The sequence below is a fragment of the Epinephelus moara genome, chromosome 18, assembly GCF_006386435.1.
Source record: "Epinephelus moara isolate mb chromosome 18, YSFRI_EMoa_1.0, whole genome shotgun sequence".
Classification (NCBI taxonomy): Eukaryota; Metazoa; Chordata; class Actinopteri; order Perciformes; family Serranidae; genus Epinephelus; species Epinephelus moara.
In genome coordinates this window covers 18,488,187-18,513,208 of record NC_065523.1, presented here as the reverse complement: position 1 = coordinate 18,513,208, position 25,022 = coordinate 18,488,187, and the positions used below count along the sequence as shown (strand labels likewise).

Below are 25,022 nucleotides of genomic sequence, written 5' to 3'. Positions count from 1 at the left end.
ATGTGAAATTTTGGATGTTCAGATCATGTATTTGCCTTTGAACAAAACTATGTGTGTTACTGTTTTCTTATTTGCAAAACCAAACTAGCTCCATATTTGTATTAATTTATTCGTTTGCACATAAGATTGATTTCCTCCTCTTCTTTGTACATTTGCCTACATGTTTATATGGCAACCTTGAAAATCCAAACAGAGTACCCCATCTGAGGTCCAACATTGTTAATCCTTCAGGTCCTTTAGATTGCCAAGACTCCCCAGATTCTCCATCTCTTCAACCAAATCTACAAAACTTGTGTCAGTTCAGACTGGTAAGCCTGAGGCAATGAAAACTTCTCTCACCCTCAACTCTCCAGCCTGCAAATCTTCCTCTGACAGTGAGTTTCCTGGTTGTTTCATCTTTGAGTTAATCAACGCATTAAGCCTCTCAGATCCTGTGCTCATGTAAATGTGCAACTGTGATTCACAAAGTAGAGGCTGAGGACAGACAAGATGAGCTTCATTTCATTTGCACATTTGGGAAATGTCAAAACCAGGACAAACAGTTACGGCATGCAGTAATACTAATACTATACTACTATTAGTATTGGGAATAGGATATGCAAGTGTCCTTTCTTACTTCTGGAATCAGTTCAACCATTTTCTCTTTTCTTTTCTTTCTCTCTCCATAATTTATTTGTTTATGTTTCACTTTGTCATGTACAAATTAGATGTGAATGTTGCTCAATGAGACTCATCAAAACAAGTCTAACTTTGTGGCAGCAGCAGATGTATATCCATAGATCTGTGTGAGGAGGCAGACAGCCAACTACTTGCCTTCTTTTTACCTTTCATCATTCCCAGACTTAGCTTCATTTCCCCAAATTAGGTTGGAGCTAATGTCTGATTCTCAATCAGGAAGAATTCATGCACAGACTCCCAGCTGTACTGATGACTAACACTTTTTTTTCCCTCATGTACATTCAGTTTGTTCATACATCAACATCATCCTCTGGATGTTTCTCAGGCTGAAACTCTGCTTTCTCATTTAATCTGAAAAATGTATTTTTGGATCATTTGTTCATGTGTTTATCTCACTCTCTCTCACATATTATCTCACCCTCAGCCCTCTGGGAGGCAAATGTCAAGAAAACAAGTATTGAGCACCTTAAATTGTCTGGGGTTTTTGCTCTCTGCACAGTTCACTGCACATGTGTATCTTATTCAGGCGTTTCCTGTCAGGTGAGTTCGGCTCGATATGATCTCACAGTTGACCGGGTGTTTTGTGGCGATGGATAGTTTGAGCTGAAAATAATCAGATATACAGGGATCGAGGGATGTGTCTCCTCCACGAAGCGCAGTCATCCTGACAGCTACAATAACTGCCAGGAGGAGGCGCTTATCTCACATTGTGCAGAAGCATCACTGAGGAACTGAATCACAAAACACCGTGAATATGTCCCCTGTTATCAAAACTCCAAAGTGTGTGTCTTTTATGATTTAGCTGCCCTGCTGCCCTGACATTAGCACATTATGAATGACAATAGAGCCCAGCGTGACAGAGCTGAAAATATACTTTCAGAAAACATAATAAAAAGATGAAACCCAAAGATATGACACAATTCATGCCATTTCCAGATCAGGTCTGCAATTTGTCAAATAAACAATCTCAGCTGTTAAACTTAGACACTTGGAGTGCTGCTCGGTAAATCATACTGACAATAATGATAGCGACAGTTTGTTTTATGGAGGGAAGGTCTGTTGTGTTCACCCCACTGACATGTTTATTTACAAGGGGAAGAAGATAGATGATCTCAATGATTACGGAGGGGTAGGCATATTATTAGAGTGTAATTACCATCATCTGTAAGTCTAGGTGTATTTGTTATGAGTGAGTGGGGCCACAAATTATGTTTCATAAAGGGATTAAAAATGTGCTGCATGAGCAAAACATAAAACTCACTGAAATCTTCTGTACCTAAATTCATGCAGTGTTTTATATAGGCTACTCAAACCTTTCTGTAATTGTTCAATTAAAGATATACTTTGCCAATTTTCAACCAGCTTTGTATCATAAAAGTGGGTCATATGTGTACATGGACATCTGACTGTTGCTGGAACTCTAATCAAACTGTCATCTAAGCAATGCTGATCAAATATTACATAAGATGCTGTTACTGTATTGCCTATATCTCAGCTAAAATGTCTTCAGAAACATAACCTATTTTAGTGCACTGTTTAGCTGTAATACAAGAATTTTGTAAGGTGGAGGTGGGTGCTATACTGTTTCCTGTATTGTATTAAGATTCTGTTACTTTGTCGCCTGTTTCTCGCCTCAAATATTTTCACAAACACGTTTTAGCTTATCAAGTAACTTTAATTTGAGATGGTTTGTTACCAGCTGACCGCCATGTTGTTCCTGAGTCAAAACCAGGGGTGTCAATATAGACAGTGCAGGCAGTGCAGTTGCACTGGGGCCTGTGGAGTCAGGGGCCCTTGCAAATGATCCAGATTGCCATCTCTGAACTACACCTGTCTTTAAATAAGACCTCACATTAAATTCAAAATGGTGCCATTTGCTATAGGCAATATGCCCTCAAAAATCCAAACCCATCTCCATCATGATTTTCTTCTCTTCTCCTCTCTCTTTTTTTAGTCAGTAGCAATCTATAACAAAATTATGTGCCTATATGGGTTTCCAGGCGGAGTGAAGCTCTCACTGTTCATGAAGTATGAGATGTGAGATGTGAGTAAGTGTAAAGTCAGTTCTATGAGTCCTATTTACCATTATACTGGGGCCCAGGGCAGAGACGCACACAGGCATGTGAAGAAACAGACTGAAAATGTTCATGTAGGCTACTTAACAAGATTCCTTAAATTATGTAGCCATTTAGAAGTGGAACTTTATAGATGTGTTCACTTTATTAGAAACACCTAGTTAAAACTTCTCTGCTACAAATCCTCTTCATAGGTTCATGTTTTGTTAATGAGGTTATTGGACCTGCCCTCGTTGATATGAATGGTGTCAGTATGTATAATGTGACACATTAATAGCACCAAACTGCAGCCTCCAAAATAATGTCACAGCCAGGTGTACTATTGAATAAAGTAATTTATTAACCACAAAATAAGTGAAACAAATCAAACAACTGAATGGGAGGGATCTGTTAAGTCAATAATGTAAGGAATAGATAAGGGAAAATGTGTTGCATGGGCGTTGTGCTGGAAAACGAGATTAAGGAACTGATAGCCACAATGCAAGCATGTGAGGTATGAGGCGACACAGGAGAGGTTTTATGTTTTTATGCACGTTTTATGTATATACGCACATAATGTCCTTTATATATATATATATATATATATATATATATATGTAAAGGACATTCCTTTGGCTTTTTTGTAAACAGTTGCCAGCTGTGTGTCTAGTGCCTAGTGAGCATTAGGCCTGTCATAGTAGTATGCACCTGGGCCCATGGTGACTACCTGTAGCCACTGGTCAAAACCATGGATTTATAAAGAGAACTGGATATAGTGTTGCACCTTGTTCATTCCTATAAATTGCCCTATTTCACATTAAGTCATAAACGTCCATGTGCCTTGAATAAAATTACTTGGATGAGCGGCACTGCTTCGGCATCACTGGGCCCAAAGAGCTAGTGCACAAGAGGATGGCACAAGATGGCTATTTTCATCTTAATGTTCCACTAACTTAAACAGGATTGAAATAATCTAATCGTGCAGCTCTTCTAGTTTCTTTAGGGTCCTGTAAAATGTACCTAAAACACCTATCCAAGGCAAACCAAAAGTAAACTGAAAGCTGTTCTTGTTCCATTTTTTGTATGTGTACATGCATGGTCTCATTTGAAAAGTAAAATTCTGAAGTTTTTTCCCCAACAGTCAGAATCACTCTTCTGTCACTGAGTTATATACGTTTTAACACACTGAAATAAAAGTTTTTTTCATATTTGCCTGAACATTGTCTTGAAAATAGATGCTGGACATAACCAGGACTGACTCACTAACAGTCTAGACTTTCAAAATGTCAAAATCAGACTCCATCCATCCGTTTTTGTCTGCTTATCCGGGCCCAGGTTGCGGGGGCAGCAGGTCAAGCAAAGCACCCCAGACATCCTTCTCCCCAGCAATACTTTCCAGCTCCTCCTGGGGGACCCCAAGGTGTTCCCAGGCCGGATGAAATATGTAATCCCTTCAGCGTATTCTGGGTCTGCCCTCCTACCACGCCCAGAACACCTGTAACGGTGTGCGCCCGGGGGCATACTAATCAGATACCCAAACCACCTCAACTGACCCCTTATGACGCGAAGGAGCAGCAGCTCTATTTTGGGCTCCCTCCGGATGTCCAAGCTCCTCACCCTATCTCTACGGCTGAGCCCAACCACCCCAGGGAGGAAACTCATTTCGGCCGCCTGTATCCGTGATCTCATTCTTCTGTTATCGTACTGAATAGAGCAAATTCCAACATGAGTCATTTCACGGGGGTTGTGATGCACAGAAAAAGTATCCACTGATTTACGCCTCTTTAATAATGTATGTCTATGGGGAAAAGTTTTTTCTAATGATGTCATGTGATGAACTTGGAAGTTGTAATTCCAGTGGTTGGCTGATGTACTTCCAGGGTCCTGGTTAAAATGGCCAGGCTAGCTTTATGTCACTCACTAGCAGGAGTGTTTATAGGTCTAGTGCAGCGCAGTGCATTCTGGTAGTTGTAGGTTTTTTACCTCTTGAGCGAAAGATGAATGCCACAGCCCTTGCTGTCTGTTTTCTCTGGTCATATAGCACCAATTTCGAAAGTTTTTGTGTCTCTCTCTGCTGCATAGACAACCTAGGTTTATGAAAAGACCATCTTCCCAGCAGCGATGTGCTTCTTTAATCTCCCATATCTGTGCCTAATGTACGCTGTATGAATATAGCTCATTTGGAAAGCTCAAAATGACTTGAGTTTTCTGTGTAAACTATAAATCTCGATTTAAAATTACCACCCAGAGTGACACCGGTCTGTAAATTTTTTTTGACTTGTGCTCTGTCTATCTGCCTGTTATGTAACATGTGGTTCAGTGAGAGAGTCAGAAACTTTATTCTTGAATCTTGTGGCACAGAATCGGTCCCAGAGTTGGACAGTCTGTGATTTTTAGAGGAAAAGACAAACAGAATATTTAGACAAGACACAATGATGTTAGTGCATAAATCAAACATGTTTTCATTGCTACCTATTGTGTGTATTTGATTTCCATAAAGCTCTCAAAAGTAGAAAATCATAAGGTATGCACATGGTACACATTACTGCAGCATGAATCCTGGAGGCACACAAACACTGGTCCTTTAGAGCTGAGATGAAGCAGTAAAAACCTTCAGGCTGTTTCCTCTAGAGGGCGTACAGTTTGACAAACACTGGATTAGCCTCTGGCCAATGGTGATGCTCAGAGGATTATTCAAACAGCATCTAAAAAAAGCTTCCCACTCCATGCTTCACTCACAGGGTGTAAGTGAGCGACACTTGGTGTGGAGTTCAGCCTCCTGTTGCATGCCATGACTGCGTTTTACCGGACACTTCTCCTGTTATCTGGTAAGGTAATTATTTACTTTGTAATGGAGCTCCAACTGCTAATGAAGTGCAGTAAACTTAGAAAAGTTATTTTAAGGACACAGAGGGAGCGCAGGTAACTGCCTTGAGGGGAAAACACTTGTGTTTACATATGCAGAGTGATTCAGTGAAAGTGTTATTCTAGGGCTGAGAGTGCAGACAGACTAAATTGATTTTGCTCTACAACATTTTTCTACTTTTCCATCATTACAAGGCTGAACCCGGCTGAGGTTTTCAGGCAGAGTGAAGCTCTCTGGTGTTCATGAGGTGTGAGATGTGAGTAAGTGTAAAGTCAGTCCTATGAGTCCTATTTACCATTATACTGGGGCCCAGGGCAGAGACACAGGCTTGTGAAGAAGTAGACTGAAAATGTTAATGTAGGCTCCTTAACCAGATTCCCTCAATTATGTAGCCATTTAGAAGTGGAACTTTATAGATGTGTTCACTTTATTAGAAACACTGAGTTAAATCTTTCCTGCAATAAATCCTCTTCATAGGTTCATGTTTTGTTAATGAGGCCTGCCCTCATTGATATGAATGGTGTCAGTATGTATAATGTGACACAGTTAAACAACACCAAACTGCAGCCTCCAAAATAATGTCACAGCCAGGTGTACTAATGAATAAAGTTTTTAATTAACCACAAGGTAATCGAAACAAATCAAACAATTCAGTGGGAGGATTCTGTAAAGTCAATCATGTAAGGTATAGGTGAGGAAAAATGTGTTGCGTGCATTGTGCTGGAAAAACGTGATTAAGGAACCGCTAGCCACGACGCAAACATGTGGTATGGGGCCAACAAAGGAGAGGTTGCTGCTCTGCACAGGGCACACCGGGCATAGGCGTGTCCCATGCCACTGATTAACCTAACCTAACCTTAACAGGTCTGCAGCCCTGGAGAGAGAAAGCATGGCAACAGCTAAGTGCACCAAACAGAGGGGCCATCATAATGATCATGTAGTTGAATCAACACCTCTCTTAAACAGATTCAATTAAAAGTGAACTGTTCTAACCTGCCTGAAGGAGGAATTTATAGCAGGAATGTTGTGTCGAACTGCATTAGTGTCAGTGTTCATGATAAACTGGCAGCTGAGTGTACAGAGGGCAGAGGTGAGGACTTGAGTTACATGACTTTGACTTAAGTCCGCCTTGAGTTACAAATTTGATGACTTCAGACTTGACTTGACAAAATCATAAAAGACTTGCAACTCAACTTAGACTTCAACAGCAATGACTCACAACTTTACCTGGATATGAGCCTTTTGACTTGAAAATACTTGATACTCTCCCCAAAACCCAAAGTTTAAAAAGTATGTTAAGTCTGTTGTGTCCTCAGGACATCACATTTTGAGTTTACTTGACCTATAGATACTGTATCCTATTTGATTAAGACCTGTTGTCCTCATTCGTGGACACTTTTATATGCCATCTAGTGGTAGTAAGAGCACAATACACCAACCGATCCTGACACAAAATTGGACAAGGTCCAAAACCTGATCAAATTTTATGGTTGAAACTTGTTTATTTATGATTAATAACATTTGTAGTTTGATATGGCAACAAAATGGACCAATTTTAGCAACGCAAACAAGCTAAGATACTGTTAATACTTGTTTGAAGACAATGGGACGTTATTATTGTCTCATTTGTGGACATTGGGACTTAATTATCATTGACAATGTTTAATTTTTTATACTTATCAGTTCCTATTGACACCAAATTGCTAGGAGAAATTAAAAATGCATAAAAAACAAAGGTTTTCAGCAAGTCGACATTCAGTTCCCCAGGTCTACTTTATCTGAATCAATGCGGCGGCGCCCAGTTGAATTGCAGAAGAGATCCATGAAGAACTAAGGTAATATAACTGAGTGACAGCTGGTAAAAATGATACCAATGATAATTTAGCTCCCATACAAAAACTGCATGTGGTCAACAAAAAACGAAGTGCGGTGTGCAAAGACAGAGATACAAAAACGCCAAAATCTAAAGTTACACTAAGAACAGTAAGCCAAGGCTAATATTAACATATTTATCGAGCTAATGCTTAGCTAACGTTAGCTTAACAGTTAAGTAACTTTTTAACAAACTTGTTTAAACAAATAAATACAAATTTTAAAAAGCATCAACGGTTTTTGTAAATCTAATTATTATTGTGCTGTTGTTAATGGCATTTCATTTGGCAAAAAGTGCGTCGTGACCATGCAGCAACCTGAAAAACAAAGCTAGTTCTTTGAGTGGCTACTTGAGGCTGCATGGCTCCAGAAGCCAGTCAATCCCCACAGACCCCCATGTTAAAATGTTAAACTTCACAGCAGAAACAAACATGTTTACAGCCTGATTCAAAAGCACATGCCCCGTGCACAGCGCTGTCAGTCGTTGTAATTTGGTGATGGCAGGAAACATCAGATTGATAGTAAATAAGCAGATAGCCTACAGCACGCACAAGAGGGCTGAATTGCTTCTTCTTTTAACTTAGTCTTCATTTTAAATGTACAAACAACACCTTTCACCCATGGTTTCATCAGATGATGTTTATAGAATGGTAGGAAAAAACAGTTTTGTTCACTATAGCTAATTTCATGACAGCTGTATGGGGGCTGTTATATAACTCACCTGTTTACATTTTATTAAAGGACAACTTCAGTATTTTTCAACCTGGGCTCTATTTCCCCATGTGTATGTGTGCGTATGATTCATAGGTAAAACTCGTTCTAAAATTGGTTCAGTATTGAGGGAGGTGGATACAGCTGGAGCTGCGAAATGAGCTAAAACGGTAACGGGGGCAAATGTGTCCCGTATAAGTTTGCGCATTAAAAGTGCTTTTTTTTCGCCACTGACCGGTTCAGATCGCCAGTGCTATGAGTGGAGTCAGCTGTCAGTCAGTGTTGGAACAGAGAGGGGGAGGGCTGCCGCGCTGGGTACTGTAAGTGAGTATGTGTGTATGAAGTGTGTGTTTTTTCACCACTGACCGGTTCAGATCGCCAGTGCTATCTCTGTAAATAGCATACTAGCCTTTCACTTACCTCTGGGCTGTGTGATGTCACGAGCTTTGCTCCACTGTGTCTGTAGCTCTCTCTACTCGTGGGACAGCCGTTTTCTTGAGGAAGAGGTGTTTCGGGATTGGATGTCTTCTCTTCTTCGGCTGGCAGTAGTCATCTTGGGAGAAATGAGCACTGCAGACCCGATGGTCTGCAAGGCGCAGTGTCTGGAGAGGAGTGTTAGCATCCATTTGTAGCACAACTAGCCACAACTTCAGCATCTCGCCGTCTGACAAAGGCAGCCTATGAAAGCTGTACGGGGTGTTGCGCGACATCTTGTTCTTGCATTTGGGAAAAAGGCCTTTATTTGAGCATTCCAAAAACTCTGGTAACACTCCAGGGGGTAGCACATAAAAGACTCCGTCCCAAACTCTGACTCTTCTAGCGTAACACACACACTTCATACACACATACTCACTTACAGTACCCAGCGGGGCAGCCCTCCCCCTCTCTGCTCCAACACTGACTGACAGCTGACTCCACTCATAGCACTCATAACACTGGCGATCTGAACCGGTCAGTGGCGAAAAAAACACTTTTAATGCGCAAACGCATTTGCCCCCATTACCGTTTTAGGTGGTTTCGCGGCTCCGGTTGCTTCCGCCTTCCTCAATACTGAACCAATTTTAGAACAAGTTGTACCTATGAATCATACGCACACATACACATGGGGAAATAGAGCCCAGGTTGAAAAATACCGAAGTTGTCCTTTAAGGCTTAAAGATATGCATAATGGCAGGATGCCTTGAGTGATATGCCGTCTGCCAATCGGCTTCTCAGTCAGATCCACCACTTGCTCCTCCACAATGTCACCCTCTTGCCCGCATATGGTCCCTTTTGGCTAAAAAACAAAACAAAACAAGATGGCGACAGCTGAAATGACGAACTCAAGGCGTCAAAATGGCAGTCCACAAACTAACTGGTGACGTCACGGTAGCTACGTCCTTTAATTTTATAGTCTATGACTGTGACTTGTTTAGGACTTGAAACACAAAGTGGACATGACTTGGGACTTGTCGGTCTTGACATGGAACTTGACTTGGTCCCACCTCTGATCGAGGGTGGACGAATGCAAAGGAACAGTCTAACACATAGACCATAATACAGCAAAGAAAACTTTTGAATGTTTGACTGTGTCAGAGAGACAGCAGCGTTAATATTACTGTTTCCACCCCTGAGTATCGTACCATAAATCAAAGCAACAAAAACAGGACACAATTATACTACACAATGAGTGTAAAGAAACTGAGACGTGTTTACAAGTCGAGAGATGAGTGTGTTCTTTCTCTTTAGTTCTTTATTTCTCTTTGCAGTGGCTGTGGCGTCTGCGGCGACACGCAGGTCCCTGCGGACAAGAAGAGGGTTACTGGAGCTGGCGGGAGCCATTAAATGCAGCACAGGGCGATCTCCCTTGTCGTACGTGATGTATGGATGCTACTGTGGACTGGGTGGTCAAGGCTGGCCCAGAGACAAGACAGACTGGTGAGGCAGCAGCTTAAATCACACTCCTCTCAAGAAAATATGACACTGCCAAGTCTGTTTTTATTTTCATGAGGATATGGACACCTGATGATAGTGTGTGCTGAAATGTAAACATTCAGCTGACACTATATATGTCCCACCTATACATTATGTGATGCAAAAGATATAATCTGGCACGCAATGGTGATGTTTAGCCCCCCTCTCCACGGGTCAAGTGTACGCATTATTTCCTCCTCCTTTTGGTTCCTCTTGGTCCCCCTCCATCCTGCTCGTGTACACAGAGTTCCCGTTTCCGAATGAGTCGACTGAACCACAAATGCTGTGCGACGGGATGGAAGGAGGGGATGAGGATGTCCAAATTCAGCAGACTCACATGCTCCAATGGGTGCTTTAAAATAGGTCCAAAAATTCCACACCCAAATCCTAATTGCCGTCTCCTTCTTTTCCTTCTTTGCCGCAAGACACCGAACCCCCTCAAACCAGTTAACTGCTAAATATCTGTTGTGAAAACTCGTGCGGTGATCCTGGCCTGCCTTTAAAATAGCCGTGGTGTGATTGAAACCACAGTGCTGGGACTATACCCACCTACTGCTTTCTTTCATGACCTGCCTTGTCTAGAGTTCAGCCTTCAGAATAAAACATTTATTGTGCTGTTAATCTCTCTGTACGTAGGTGTTGCCACAGACATGATTGCTGTTATGGAACTGCAGAACAACTTGGTTGCTACACCAAAACAGACCAGTATCACTGGACGTGCGAGGACAAGAAAGCTGAGTGTGGTACTGCATTTTTTATGCTTATGCCTGAATAATATTTTGCTATTTGGAAGTAACTTAGCTGCTTCTTTCTTCTTTGATGCTTCGTGTACCATGAAACACACCAAAATGTGTAAATGAAAGTGAGACACAGATCAGGCTGTGTGTGAACCGCAAATATCCATGAGCACAGCAAGCAGACAGCTAATTGGAAGGGAAGGGCAGGATGTTTAGAACATATATTTAGTGGTATTTTAAGCCCCCATAAACCACAATAATTTCGGTCCATAAATAGCGACAGACTTAATGATGTTTACACATTAAGGAACCAAAAACAGTGGCTTGTTTACTATATTTATTTGAATAAATCAATGTAAAATGAATTCATAATATCCACAATTAATGTTCAGTAGCCTCTGGTTTTCAGAGCAGCTGCACCAAATTAACCATTAGGAGGCAAAATGATTTTGCAAGCATTAGAAAAAGTAATCAACAAATTTCAAATTTCTCTTTCAGCTTGACACTAACAGAAGATGTTTGTGTTCTTCTTTGCAGATGATTTGGAGGATGAGTGTAAAAAGCTGCTGTGCAAGTGTGACAGAGACGCTGCCAAATGTTTGAGAAAAGCACCTTTCAATCGGAAATATGCCGTATATCCAGATTTCCTCTGCGGTTACAAACAACCAATGTGTAGTATTTACTCACAATGAATGCATGTTCTGTGAGCCTTTTGTAAATATAACATGTTCCAGTCCAGCAGTAATGATGATGACATTGGTGTTAACTAATTGAATACACTTATACTGTATTTTCTTTCTTTCTTTTTTTATTTTTACAGTTTTTATTAATGAGGCATGTGAAGTCTTTGTACCAAATATGTTGTTTTAATAAAAGGCAAAATGAACACCAACAGTTTGACACACATGATGACTGCCAGGAAAGTAATAAGGATTAAAGCTAAAGTCGATTCACACAGCGAAAAGGAAACTCAAGCGTTTCCTCTGTCGAAACTGAATCAAGGCTTAGCCGGAAGGTCAAATGTGAGTCAGCGAGGGAAAGATCAGGTGGCCGGTCCTCACAAAAGTACTTTTATTTATTTTTTTAAATTCTGTGCAGGGCATTTATAACTCTGAAGTTGACTCTCTGTGCTCCGGGTTTGTTTCTGACTATTCATTGGGGGTTTAAAAAAAGCTTTTGGGAGTTTAGTGAGCTAATAGGGAACTGAGGTTTTCTTCCTTTTCTATTTTAACGTCTGCCGTGATATTTTCTTTCCTTTCCCCAACCCTAAACCCATGTATGAAATATGTCATTGTCAGAGCTGTTTCGGGGACATGCCAGCCAAAAACTTAAAGAACAATGTGTGCAAACTCTTACATGAGGTCCCCACAATAAGTTAGTCACTAAATTGCTATTAAGTGATGTCATACACCCTTAATATTATGACCATGTGTGATCTCAGTGGCTGTTTTGCAGTCCTTCCCTCACAGTACTAAAATAAGAGGAGCATTTCACACAAGCTTTGCAGAGTGGGTTGCTGCTACAGAAAAAAATAGTGCCGTCAAATCAGCAGGGCATCACCTTGTTTGTTTTGTGTGGAGTCTGGGCTTCGGCCTGCAGATGGTGCCATAATCACAAAACTTGAGACAAACTGACAACACAGGAGTCAAGCATTGATGGGTACACGCCTGACAGTGACAGAGTTTGCATTTAATTTTGATTACTGATGTTATTGTTTGGATTTTTTTTTTTTCAAAACTGATTTTATGCATCGAAGTTCCTCGCAACCTGTTATTGACTGTGGTTTTGAATGTTTTACATGCAGTAAATGACTCTATTTTGGGTTCACCGCAGTTGGTTTCAGGTTTGGCTTGGGAACGTCCTCCCGATCCGATTGATGAAAGTTCCACTGTCAAGTCAAAGCCTTCATTTCCTCACTGACAACCAGTAAACGGTATCACCACCACCACGGCTGTAATCACAGTAAACACAGCCCTCCCAGATGTAAACTGCTCAAGTGAGCTTTTACACTGCTCAGCAGCGTTCGCACAGGAAACACAGCTTCTTTGTTGAGCTAGTGCACCGCTCGTGAGTGTTGACTGAAATGGGAGATGATGCCGTGGTGGCGGTGCAGTGTCCAAAGTCCAGGACTGGAAATAAGTATCTGGGTCATGGCCCACAAACACTTGCCCGATTGTGTGCTACCTTCAGCGGGTATGAGCTACAAAGTTAGGGAAGTCAAATGCTTCCATCCGAGAGGCAGGCTCAAGGTTCCACTTTCCTATTTGCGTAAGTTGGTGTACCTCTACTCTCCTCAAACTAAAAGAGCTTAACTATGTATTTACATGTAAACATCCTGTGTTATATGCATACAGATAAAAAAGCGCACGTCTTGTTTTTGTGGTGCTAAAGTTGAAATTCACTCTTTAATTTGACATGCTGCAGTACAGGATGAGTCAGAACAGCAGCTGTTTGAGTTCATGAGATCAGAAACTAAAAAAATTGCTTCACATAGGCAGTACCCACATCTATTTAGCATTCCCTATGGTGTACGTTCTCAAGCAAAACTATTTTGATCTTTAAAAGGGAACACCACCGAAATTAAGAATTCCAATATGTTATTTCCATGGCCCAGGAAAGTTTAATCACTGTTTGTGAATATAAGCTACTCTCTCTCTCAAAGCCAGAGAGTAGTGTAGTAAGTCTCAAACTTGTGATGTCATCATGTATAAAAGTCTGGAGCTGCTCCATAAACGATGAATGGAAGCCTGACTTTGTGGACCCAAAAATACCCTATTGTAGTGTTCTCAGCTCTGAAATAGTGCGGCAGCATAGCTCACAGAATCAAGACGATCATTGAGTTTGTGATAAAAGCACCAAATCTGGCACATACTATATAGCTTAATATGTAGAAGACATCTGGATATCGGGGCATTGCAGATTGGATTTCTGACGACCATGGCGGCAAAATCCAACATGGCTGCGACCTGAAAGCCATCTCAGCTGCAACTTTTGCAAGCTCGGTGTTGATGTTTTCTTACAATGAGGAACACATTAGAATGCTTGTTCTTTATAACTGGATGCATCGGGGCCCCTAATTTGCATATTTCCAAGATGGCAACTACCTAATAAGTTTTTTTTTTTTTTTTAAACTCTTTTGGAAAAGTGTCTATTTCATATTTTTAAACATTAGAAACACACTGGAATACCCAGATTTATGCTTTATCTTTCTTTATCTTACCTTATCTTTACCTTTATGCTCTCTAATTTGCATGTCACCAATATGGCCGCTATACCAAACATTTCATTTACACATTTTCACCCAGACTGAGTTGTAGGGATGAGCTGTTTCCACGTGTCCATAATGATGAGGTCATCAAGGTAAAAGAAGACTCTCGTGCCATAGTCTCGCAGCACCATACAGTAAGTGCCACATCCACACATTTGCTGATGGCATTGGGTGCCAGGGAATAGCCAAATGGCAGTCTGTTGGACTCATTGGCGATTCCCTGGAGGGCAAAACGCAAGAATTTCTGGAGCCACCTCATGAAAGTATGTGTCCTTCAAGTCGACGGTGGTGAACCAATCGCCCGGCTGAATCAGTTCCAGTAACTGCCCGATGGTTAGCATACGGAATGTTGTGTGGGTAAGGCATTGATTTAGGATGCGGAGATCCAAAAGTGGCATGAACACTCCCGTCTTCATGGGAACCAGGAAGTACATGGAGTAAAACTCCTTCTGTCTGTTGTGACTGCGAACAACAGACAGAGCCTGGCTCTGAAACAAGTCCTGGATCTCTGCCGATAGGTAAGACGTATTCATGAATTGATTCAAATACTACATTTTTTTCTTTCATTCATTCATTATTGTATGTTTAAAAAAAACACTTATTTTAAGTGGTTGATTGGTGGTCCAGTCATAAAATTAAGCACTCCAATGTATTTCTTATGGTCAAAAACCATTAAAAAGACACCACGCTTGCATTTGTAACTTGTCTGGCTCAAAAGTTACAGCCGAAGTGGTTCTCGGGGAGTGTCCATAACTATCTCCAACACTCTCTCCTTATCACAAAGGTAGTAAAGTGTACAGGGTGACGTTAACTTCCTCAAAACACCTAATAAAGACCTCTTTACAGTTGATTTTTGTTCAGTATAAGGATGAAGGGGCAAGCTCAAAGATATGAGTAACGCTCTTGAAATGCTAGAGTTTTCCTTCCACTGCTCATCGACAACAATCCCACGATGTAAATTGTCCCATCATGTGTTCATTCGACCGGGCCAAACCAAAGCCTTCGTTTCTGAGGGACTTTAAACCGCTAATGCTGAGGCTGAGCAAAAACATTGGGTGCAGCAGATGCCCCCGTTCATCAGTGACGTGATGCAGCAGTACCAAGTTTAAGTAAAACAGTGTAGTCCTTAGATAAAGCGGTGCTAAGTGTTGTTGTTTCTAGCATAAGCTCATTACACAAAGCAACAATGAGCATGCACAAATTTTAAAGAAAAGGTGGGTTTATTTTCCCCAAAAATACATTTTTCAAAACAGAATTAAAGTTATAGGGCGCTTAAAGGAGGTAAAAAAAAAAATATTACTCTACTGAAAAATAAGGCTATACTGGCTGATCAGACTGAATTTAGACTCACAAGTCAGTCTTTAGACGCTTTGCTTAACTAAAGACTGATGTCTTTCTCCCTAATTTTGTGTTTAGATGGGCGGATACAATTTCAGAGTTTAAAAAAACTCCCTGCGTTGCAGAACCAATAGTAAATCCGCAGGGCGGTCCTTCGGTGGCTCGCTGAACTCTTGTGCTCGTAAACATAGTCCGACTAGAAACACGTGTAGCGGTACAAAACGGCTCAAGTTGCTGTAAGTCCTTCATTTCCACAATCTTGTGGACTGAGCACACGTTTGATAAAACAGAGTTAAATCTTTTGGCATCCATTTTCAAGCTCTCTGTGTGTTTGTTTCCTTGCGGACGAGAAAAGGGGGAGCGCACATTTGCGGGAGGGCGTGTCCTTTTCAAAAATGCAAGAGGCGTTGCTTTGTTGCCGGCCGTTTTCGCCGGTGTGTTAAACACACTTTAGAAAGGAGTGTTCCCAGACTATCAGAAGCCAGAGATCTCTGATTGTCTGGTGGCGAGACTAGACCGAATTAAACACAAAGGGGAGAACTTACATGGACAAACTGGTATTGTATGTATTTTAAGTGACTGCAAATTAAAGGTAACGGAACGTGGTAATGGTGTGGGTGAGTCATTCAACCTTTTGTGTGGCTGTGGGCACGGCCATCACAGTGTTTTAAACTGTCTGTCTTTTAGTGATGCCAAAACGTAGAGGAAAATATCCATTTTCATAAATATGTGTATTTGGACAGAGCCTCAGTATCATACGTAACGTCTTTACCCGATTCATTGTCTACGGATCAGTTCCAGACTTTATGCTTGATGACATCACAAATCTAAATTTCAACTCTAGTTTTGGGATTTTGGAGAGACTTGTTCATGTTTGCTAATATTTTTTGGATTGTCTTAGACCATAGTAACAACATGTAAGAATTTTTAAAATGGGCGTACTTCCCCTTTAACATACTAAAGTAACAGTGCAGGTTTGCAGAGGGGAAGCAGTTTGATTCATCATGGCTGCTAAGATTCACCAACATAATTAGTGAAACTGATGAAGATGGTAAATCTCTGAAAGTGTCTTTGCACCGCACAAGGTTTCCATTTAATTTCCGCCCAAGAAGCTGCCTCGTGAACCCACGAGACTCTCCTGGAAGCAGCCTGATTTCTAGTCTAGTCTTTCTTCTCCCCGCCGCCTGTGAAGGTTGATGAGGATTTTCCTCAGAGTGGCTCTCTGGCAGCACACTCCTCTCTGCTACCCGGCCTTTCAAGTATCTCAGCTCTTGACTTTTTTGTTGAGGATCTCGCACTTGTCTTATGTAGTTTCGCCAATTGCCGTCATCACACAGTCTGCGTTTCTGCTACTGAAACATCTTGTCAGCACCTTCATGGGATTGGACCCTCTGTCTGTCAGTGCTGACTGAGAAGTTGTAGGGGTTCACACTGGCTGCAGCTGACAAACAAACCCTGGTTAGAAACTGACCTCATGTTAACATTTCTGGAGCAGTGTGGCGCTCTTGAGGAACTCCTGTGATTGAAGGAACGCCGGTCCCACGTATGCATGACAGCGTTGTTGTCACAATGAATGAGTGCATTCTTTAATCCCTGCCGGGTGAGCTGACAGAGGCTCTTCCACGCTAATTGCGTTCTTTAATCAACTGTTTGGCTCCCCAGCCGAGAGCCAGATGGCACACAATCAAGTCTTGGCTTAAACAGCTCAATACATAAACAATAACAACCATGTGCACAACAAAGTATGACTTCTTATCAGCAGATGATCTGTATGCGTGTTTGGACTGTTGTGTTTCACATTTCAGATTCATAACTGACAACTTGAATGCTGTTGAATGCATGATGTTGATTCACTACAATACCTTGCATTACTGTGCAAAAATCCATGTGGAGTTCAGAGTACTACTGCCCACACAAACAAGGAAATCAATGTGTGTGCAGTCAACAGCAGACGCGGACCTGCTGCCAGTAAACACTGCATGTTACAGACTCCTTTGTCCTCCTCCTCCTATTTTAGTCTCCTTTGTGTGGTTGTAGACTCTTGTTATTTGCAGGTGGCAGAGGAGGCATAACAAAAGAAACAAGAATGCAAGTCAATCCCAAAGGTGGAAATACTTGTATCAGTGCTCAGGACTGAAGGTCCTTTTATTTAAATGTACACATAGTCTTGACGCTATTGACGACATCTACTGCACATCTGTCCGTCCTGGAAGAGGGATCCCACCTCAGTTGCTCTCTCTGAGGTTTCTACCATTTTCTTTCCCCTGTTAAAGGGTTTTTTGAGGGAGTTTTTCTTTATCTGCTGTGAGGGTCCAAAGGACAGAGGGATGTCATATGCTGTAAAGCCCCCTGAGGCAAATTGTGATTTGTGATATTGGGCTATATAAATAAAATTGAATTGAATTGTACTCAGCAGCTCATTTAAATGGCAAGATAAATGTCTATATGGAGGCCCATTTCTACTAGTGTGATGGAAAACAATCCCATAAGTCACAGAGAAACTCTTTCGAAATAATTACTTAGTATCTCGAAATGATGAGAAACTTTCTTAAAATAATGAGTTTGCATTTCAAAACAATGACAAACTTTCCCAACAAATAAATTTATATCTCAAAATAATGACAAAATTTCTTAAAATGATGAGAATCTTTCAAAATAATAAGTTATTATCTCAAAATAATGAGAAACCTTCACAAAATTATGAGTTTGTATCTCAATATAATGAGAAACTCTCAAAATTCTGAGTTTGTTTCTCAATATAATGAGAAACTCTCTCAAAATTATGAGTTTGTTTCTCAATATAATGAGAAACTCTCAAAATTATGAGTTTATATCTCAATATAATGACAAACCTTAAAATGATGAAAATTCTTCAAAAATAATGACTTAGTATTTGAAAATAATGGGAAACTGTCACAAAGTAATGACATTATCTCAGAACTATGACTTTGTATCTTAAAACAATGAGAACATTTCTCAAAACAATGAGTTTGTATTTCAAAATAATGAGAAAATAACAAGAAATGATAGAAAAGTTATTTAAGTTTCTCATTACTTTGAGAGACTAAGTCATTATTTTCACTGAGTCTCTCATTATTTTGAGATATTAAGTCATCATTTTAAGAAAGTTTCTCATTGTTTTAAGAAAGTTTTGTCATTGTTTTAGGTAGTAACTCATTATTTTTGAGATAGCATCCCATCATTTTGAGATAATACGTCATTATTTTAAGAAAATTTCTCATTATCTTTGAGATAGCATCTCAGTATTTTCAAATGTTAAGTCATAATTTTGAGAGAGGTCCTCATTATTTTTTAAGATAGCCTACTAACTCATTATTTTGAGATATTACTGTACGTCATTACTTTTTAGAAATCTTCTAAATATTTTGAGATACGAACTCATTATTTCAAGAAAGTTTCTCATTACAGTGACTTACAGGATATATTTTCATCACACAGGTAGAAATGGGCTTCCATATATCTTGGCCTGTACTCAATGCTGATATACAAAATTGTTTTTTTTTTTTTTAATACATAATAATATGGACATCATCTATCATACGGATTCCACCAGGGGGCTGAATTTACAGTGTTGTGTGTTGTGCAAAAGTGGAAGCAGCCAGAAATATGGGAACTGTGGTCCAACTGTGTCAAATATTTAGAGAATGATGACTAAGGTGAGGAAGTTAAAACTTTTGCTTGTAGTGACACCATCTGGCCAATTAGCTCCAGCTTTATATTTTGTTTTGCTTAGACTGCATATTCCCCGCACTGTGTTCGTTTCCTAATTGGGAGGGCAGCTCTTATTCTGCTCTTTTTTTAACCAGCCTGGAGAGGTAAGAGAGACAATGCACCACACAGCCCCTAACTGTGCCGCAAAAACACAGGGAAAAGGCAGTAAAAGTTTGATCATTAAAACACGAGGAATGCAGACACTTCTTCTGTTGCTATATGTGGAGTTTAAATAGCAGCTGTGAAGGGAAAAACTATTTAGAAGGCTCCTGATAATTGCTTTCCTAATCTTGAGGGAGGAAACGGTATGAGACACACTCATTTCCACTAATGTGTCACATGCTTACGTAGGTATACCTACACCTTTATGGTACACATTCTTCTGAGATGACTTTCTTCTCCAGTTTAAACTGCCTCTAGATCTGTTTGACCAACTACAACTGAATATAATATCAGCTAAGGTTGATAGGTTTTTAAAATATTTTACTTTATTTTTTTCCCCTCAACATCTGTCATCTATGAAAAGCTTAATGGCAGCAAATCCTTCTGGGAAATAAAAAAAAAAAATCAATAAAAAAAAATACAGCACTTAGATTTTCTCATATTACTTTCATGGATCATAGGATCAGTATGTTTCATTATTATTGACACGATTCACAAGAAATCACAGGTTACCATGGCAATGAGCCTCTGCCACTGCAGCATGAGCTTACTAATAGATGTCAATCATCGTGGCCTTGACTGCACGATGCATGTGAGTCATTTTTCAGTGCGCTTTCTGTTTGTTTACATGGTTAGAGCTGCTCATAGTGTCATAAAGGACAATATTCTTTTACACCATCACAATGAGTGCACTTCAGAACCAGCAATTTTGCCATCTGGATCTTATTTTCAATGACCAAGGTACTGATTTGTGCGCTAAATGCAGCATTTCATCTCACAGTAATAGCAGCTGGAGGTTATCCACCAGCGATGTGCTGTGGATGCTGCTGACTAAGGCTTTTGCAAACCACCGCAGCAGCTTCCAGTTGTTTCCTTCCCCATCATCACGTGTGAGTTTACAAAAGGTGACTTCAATAGATGGAACATGATGATACGCTGCAGCGTAAACCAGATATGAATCATTGATGCTGCAACATAGAGCGTTACCTGGGAAACTGTAGCAGTCTGTTGGATGAGGGTCAACTGAGAATGTATAATTATAGTGATCATTATTACTATGTGATGTGGAAACACATTTTCAGAGAAGAAATATTGTGACAAACATCAATGAAGTACATTTGATGATAATCTGAGAAATCCATCCACTACAGATACAATGTTTTTCTTACATAGGCTACACATATTTTTATACAAACCTCTCCAAACAACATTTTGAAGCAGTAGATTTATGTCTCATTTTGGATTAAATGACTGCACTGGACCTTTCTGTACATCAGGATCATCCTGATTAGGTGAGGCCCACAGTTTCGACGCGCACCTCCCCAGAAATGTAACTACATCTCACAGTGATGCAGACTTCCTGTCTATTTTTGTAAGCTGAAACCATTTCCCCAACTTTTATTTACTTTTATTTCACAGATCATAAACAATAAATTGTGAAGACAATAAAGCCTCCACAAAAAAAGCATTTTAAGTCTTGTATGTGATTTATCCTGGCTTCATATGAGCAGAGAAAATCTCCGCTAGTGGCTAGGCTAATATCTACAATGTAAAATGCCATAGGCTTGTGCTAATAAAGTTAGCATGTTATATTTGTTTGGAAAACGTGTTTAGTATAAGACAGTTGTTTTGTTGGTGAACCTTGTGAGCTGCAATTAAGTAGAATTTTGTAATGTTACTTTTGGTAAATGTTGCTGTTGTTCATATGAGTAGAGTAAAAGTCGGCTAGGCTAATCTATACAATGTAAAATGCCATAAGCTTGTGCTAAAAACATTAGCATGTTGTATTTGTGGGGAAAATGTGTCAAGATGCTTTGTCTGTGAATGGTGCGAGTTATAGTGAAGCTAATTTGTAAATTTGTGTTTGAAATTGTCTCTATTAAGCCATGTTTAAATTATGTTTGTGAGTTTTGGGTGTATTTTGAAGCATGCAGCACTTCACAGAGACTCCACCGCCGACTAGTGTTTTGGAGGTGTAACTTCAGAGTGACACAGACACACCAAGGAACAAGTAAAGGTGCTCATAAAGGGGTAGGCCACACACAAGTATAAATCCCACATGATCCTGAATGTAGGCAACACCTCAAGATGATATACTGTTGCCACAGATGAGGGTAACTTCAGAGTGCGACTTTGTGCACGTTTGAGAACACTGCAGTTCACTTGACTACATATACATTGTCTATGGACACGCGCAGTACAATACACACTATTCACCAAGCAAGTTGAAATCGCCTCAAAAGGCACGGACGGGGTTCGAACCCGCGATCTTCGGTTTACGAGACCGACGCCTTACCACTTGGCCACCGCGCCTGCGCTGACTTCGTCGTCTTGATCGATTTTATAGACAATCTACTAGCTGTGTCTATGCTTAAATGTTATAAGTACACTAGTAGGGAGTCCGGTAGGTGAACAGTTGTCCTTTACCTACTGCCGGGGTTCGCCTTCCTCCCTCAAACACACGTGAACCACATAAACTGCTGAGATACACTCGTCACTACTCGAATAAATGTACTGCTGTAATTCGGCCACAAGGGGGAGCTGTTATCTTCCATGTGTGGACAGCATGTGCTTTTATCTGCTGCAGATTTCAGCAAGCAGAGGTCTCTGCTCTCCAACCTCCAGTGCCAACAACAAAGAGGCACAAAGAAGGTGAGAGCTCGCCCTTTACAATCTTTACTCCTTATCCCTTTGTTAAATATAGGAACTGAAAAAATGCTCATGTTGCTACAACCAATGTGCACGACCTACATTAAACTTGAGAAACAAGAGTCAAGGTGATGCTACCTATTGGCTGTAATGATCATACCCGCAATGCAAAAGTGTAGGATGGGATGGATTTGGTCAAGAGTTCATCTTCGTGGGAGCTTCATTTATGTCAGTCTACCCATCAGATTTCAACATGTCCTGTCTACAAGGCTGATAGTAGAAGATTTAGAGGATTTAGGATTGTATGATCAGTTTTTGAGATACCTTTATAATGTATAATAATCCCAACAACATTTGTTCAAGGGGATATCGTGGCCTAACAGTGGTGCTAGGGAAAAGGTCAGGAGGTCACCATAATCACAGGAATGTTCTGGGAATATCCAAATTAAATTTAATGGCAATCTGCTCAGTACCTTCCAAATATTTTGTTCTGAATCAGTATCGAACAAGCTGACATTGATCTTGCATAGCTAATAACTATGAGAACCACCAGGCCTGCTGCTTGTAATTCTTCTCTGAGCAATACAATATGCATGAAGCACAGACTGCAGCTTTTCACTGTCTTTCTTTTCAAAACATCAAAGATGAATGCTCGCCTGAGGGGCTTTTTTTTCCTCCCCTTTTCTTTTGGATCTGATATCCTAGAGGCTGTTTGAAAAATGAATAAGACTCATTTCCATTGGGAATGAGTTAGCAGTGAAAATCACAGATGTGGAGTGCTCACCTTGACCTGCTTATAGCAAGACGTCAGCAAAAGGCTTCTCTTGAATAAGCCACACAGGTAGATTTAATTCAGAGCGCCTCGAAATGTGACAGTTTCTCTGATAGTTATCTAGTTTATCTAAAACAATATTTCTTAGATAGCATTTTTGTTTATAATTTGCAGATACGCCCTACAAACAAAGTCCCATGCTAGTTTTTTTGGGGAAGCATGAATGCTGAATCCTACTTGGGATTTTTCCCCCTGTTATTTAGGATTTATGCCCCTCGTGCCCTTAGGATGGAGCTTTACTGAGCAAAATGTAGCCGTCTTAAAACCAAGTTACTGCACCATCAGTGATAAAACCGGATAAGCATCCTTGAGTGAATCTGAGTGATTCTAAATTGCTGCAGGTGCTTATAGTTTATTTCATAATGACACATGGAATTGATTATTTTTAGCAGCTCTGCTTATTTATCATAAACCCCTGCAACATCACAACCTGACAGATACAATATCTTGCAGTCAGAGATCACATGGGGGATTTTTTTGTTCGTGTGAGGAACACCAGGCAGCTCACTCCCTGAGAGAATAAGAAGTATTACTGTAGCAATCTATTTAATTATTTATCACTCTATTGCTTTGAAAAATCATCTTATTTTGCCGTGCTTGTGCAGGAATACCCCAGTGTCCTGAATGTGTGATAATATTTATAAGAATATAACTCTTTGTTTCTGTACAGTTTGCTCTTTCCTTCTGTAAACAGGAGTGAGACTCAAGTACATTTTCAATAACTGAATTCTGATAACTGACCAGCAAAATGATATACACTGCACTAATCTGGCAAACCTCCTCTGACTGCTTTATATTTCTCTGAGCATGTCAGCAGTTAATGTGATCATTGAGTATTAAACATGCTAAAACACTATGGAAGTCACAGATATTCAGTGGCAGCTAATGAGGCTATGGCTACAACTGATTCATCACATGATATCATCAACTAGCAAACTAGATCCATACAGTCTACTGTCAATTAAAGCCGCAGCAATAACTGTCTTCGTTTAGTTAGATTTTACAATTTTATTTTTGATTTTCAAATAAATTTAGCTAAGGGACCAGTGGTTGTTACCGCTAGTTGCCTGCCAACTGTTTCTGATTCAAATAATTCGGCCCATAGCCCCAGTAAAATCACATTTTTGTATGTGGTAAATAGAAAAGATACAACATTTTAATTTGGGTGCTTTACATGTGCAGGTGAACAGATTTTGTTCCCCTTTGACCAAGCCCTCTAGCTGTTTCTCTCTGTTTCCTGTCCAGCACTATGCTAACCTAACGTTAGCTGCTGGCAGTAGCTTCAAATTTAACGTTACGCACAGACATGAAAATTTTATCCATCTTCTCTCAGAAAGAAAAGATCTCACTATTTTAATTTCAATTTACAAATAAATTTAGCTAAGGGACCAGTAGTGGAGTTTCCGCTGAATGCTTGGCAACAGTGATTCAAGAAATTTGGCCCATAAGCTCCAGTAAAACCATGTTTTTGTATGTCGTAAATAGACAAGATGCAACATGTTAATTTATGAGCTGTAGGTTAACAGACTTTGTTACCTTTGGACAAAGTCATGCTAGCTGTTTCCCTCTGTTTCCAGTCCAGTACTATGCTAACCTAACATTAGCTGCTGGCATTAGCTTCATCTTTAACGTTACATACAGACATTAAAATGCCTTCAATATTTTTTAAAGAGTATGTGCTTTTGTATGGTGGTTTCCACATTTTGATACAGATTAGTTAGCCTTAAAGGTACTGTATATTATGCAGGTTTCTCCTAACAAAACAAGTAATTCCTCTCTGTCATCAGTTATAAATTTGCTTTTAAGTCTGGAACCTCCCGTCGACATTTCGGAGTAACTCTCTTATCCTGAAGCCTCCTTAAGGAATGTGATGTATTTTCTTTATTGTATTTTTATTTTGCTATTTTCTGGACGTTTGTGGGAACAGCACACAGGTGGGGTTGGGACTTTAAAAAAGGTGTTGACCAGGTGCGAGACTGTAAACAGCACACACCCAAGAAGAAGCTATGAAAATCGTGGACTCAGTAAAACAACGCAAATATAGGGGGGCAAAATACCAACTGGACAAAGCTGGGATGATGTTTTTCTCAGTTTTTACAGCAGCCCTGTCTAGCATACCTTTAAAGTTAGTGAGGCTACTTATAGCTAGTCCTGTATTAAGCAACGTTAT

At 40.2% G+C, this 25,022-nt stretch overlaps 2 protein-coding genes and 1 non-coding gene across 3 annotated transcripts in view; 1 reads left to right on the top strand and 2 right to left on the bottom strand.

The window, feature by feature from the left end:
* Positions 1–25,022, bottom strand: part of galr2b (galanin receptor 2b) — a 383,467-nt gene that overhangs the window by 274,411 nt on the left and 84,034 nt on the right. The gene's annotated exons all lie outside the window — the stretch shown is intronic.
* Positions 5,428–11,755, top strand: pla2g10 (phospholipase A2 group X). The gene is made up of 4 exons (XM_050070054.1): positions 5,428–5,560; positions 9,930–10,098; positions 10,771–10,877; positions 11,409–11,755. The coding sequence occupies exons 1-4, from the start codon at positions 5,524–5,526 to the stop codon at positions 11,561–11,563; spliced, it is 468 nt and encodes a 155-aa protein (XP_049926011.1). The 5' UTR covers positions 5,428–5,523; the 3' UTR covers positions 11,564–11,755.
* Positions 21,613–21,684, bottom strand: trnat-cgu (transfer RNA threonine (anticodon CGU)). Its single transcript has one exon. It is a non-coding gene; the product is annotated as a tRNA-Thr (tRNA).

Excerpts from the sequence above, each read along its gene's own strand:
- pla2g10 (XM_050070054.1), top strand. The coding sequence starts at position 5,524 with ATGACTGCGTTTTACCGGACACTTCTCCTGTTATCTG. Across the intron at positions 5,561-9,929 it reads GACACTTCTCCTGTTATCTG|TGGCTGTGGCGTCTGCGGCG; the intron begins GTAAGGTAATTA and ends TTCTCTTTGCAG. Across the intron at positions 10,099-10,770 it reads CCCAGAGACAAGACAGACTG|GTGTTGCCACAGACATGATT; the intron begins GTGAGGCAGCAG and ends CTCTGTACGTAG.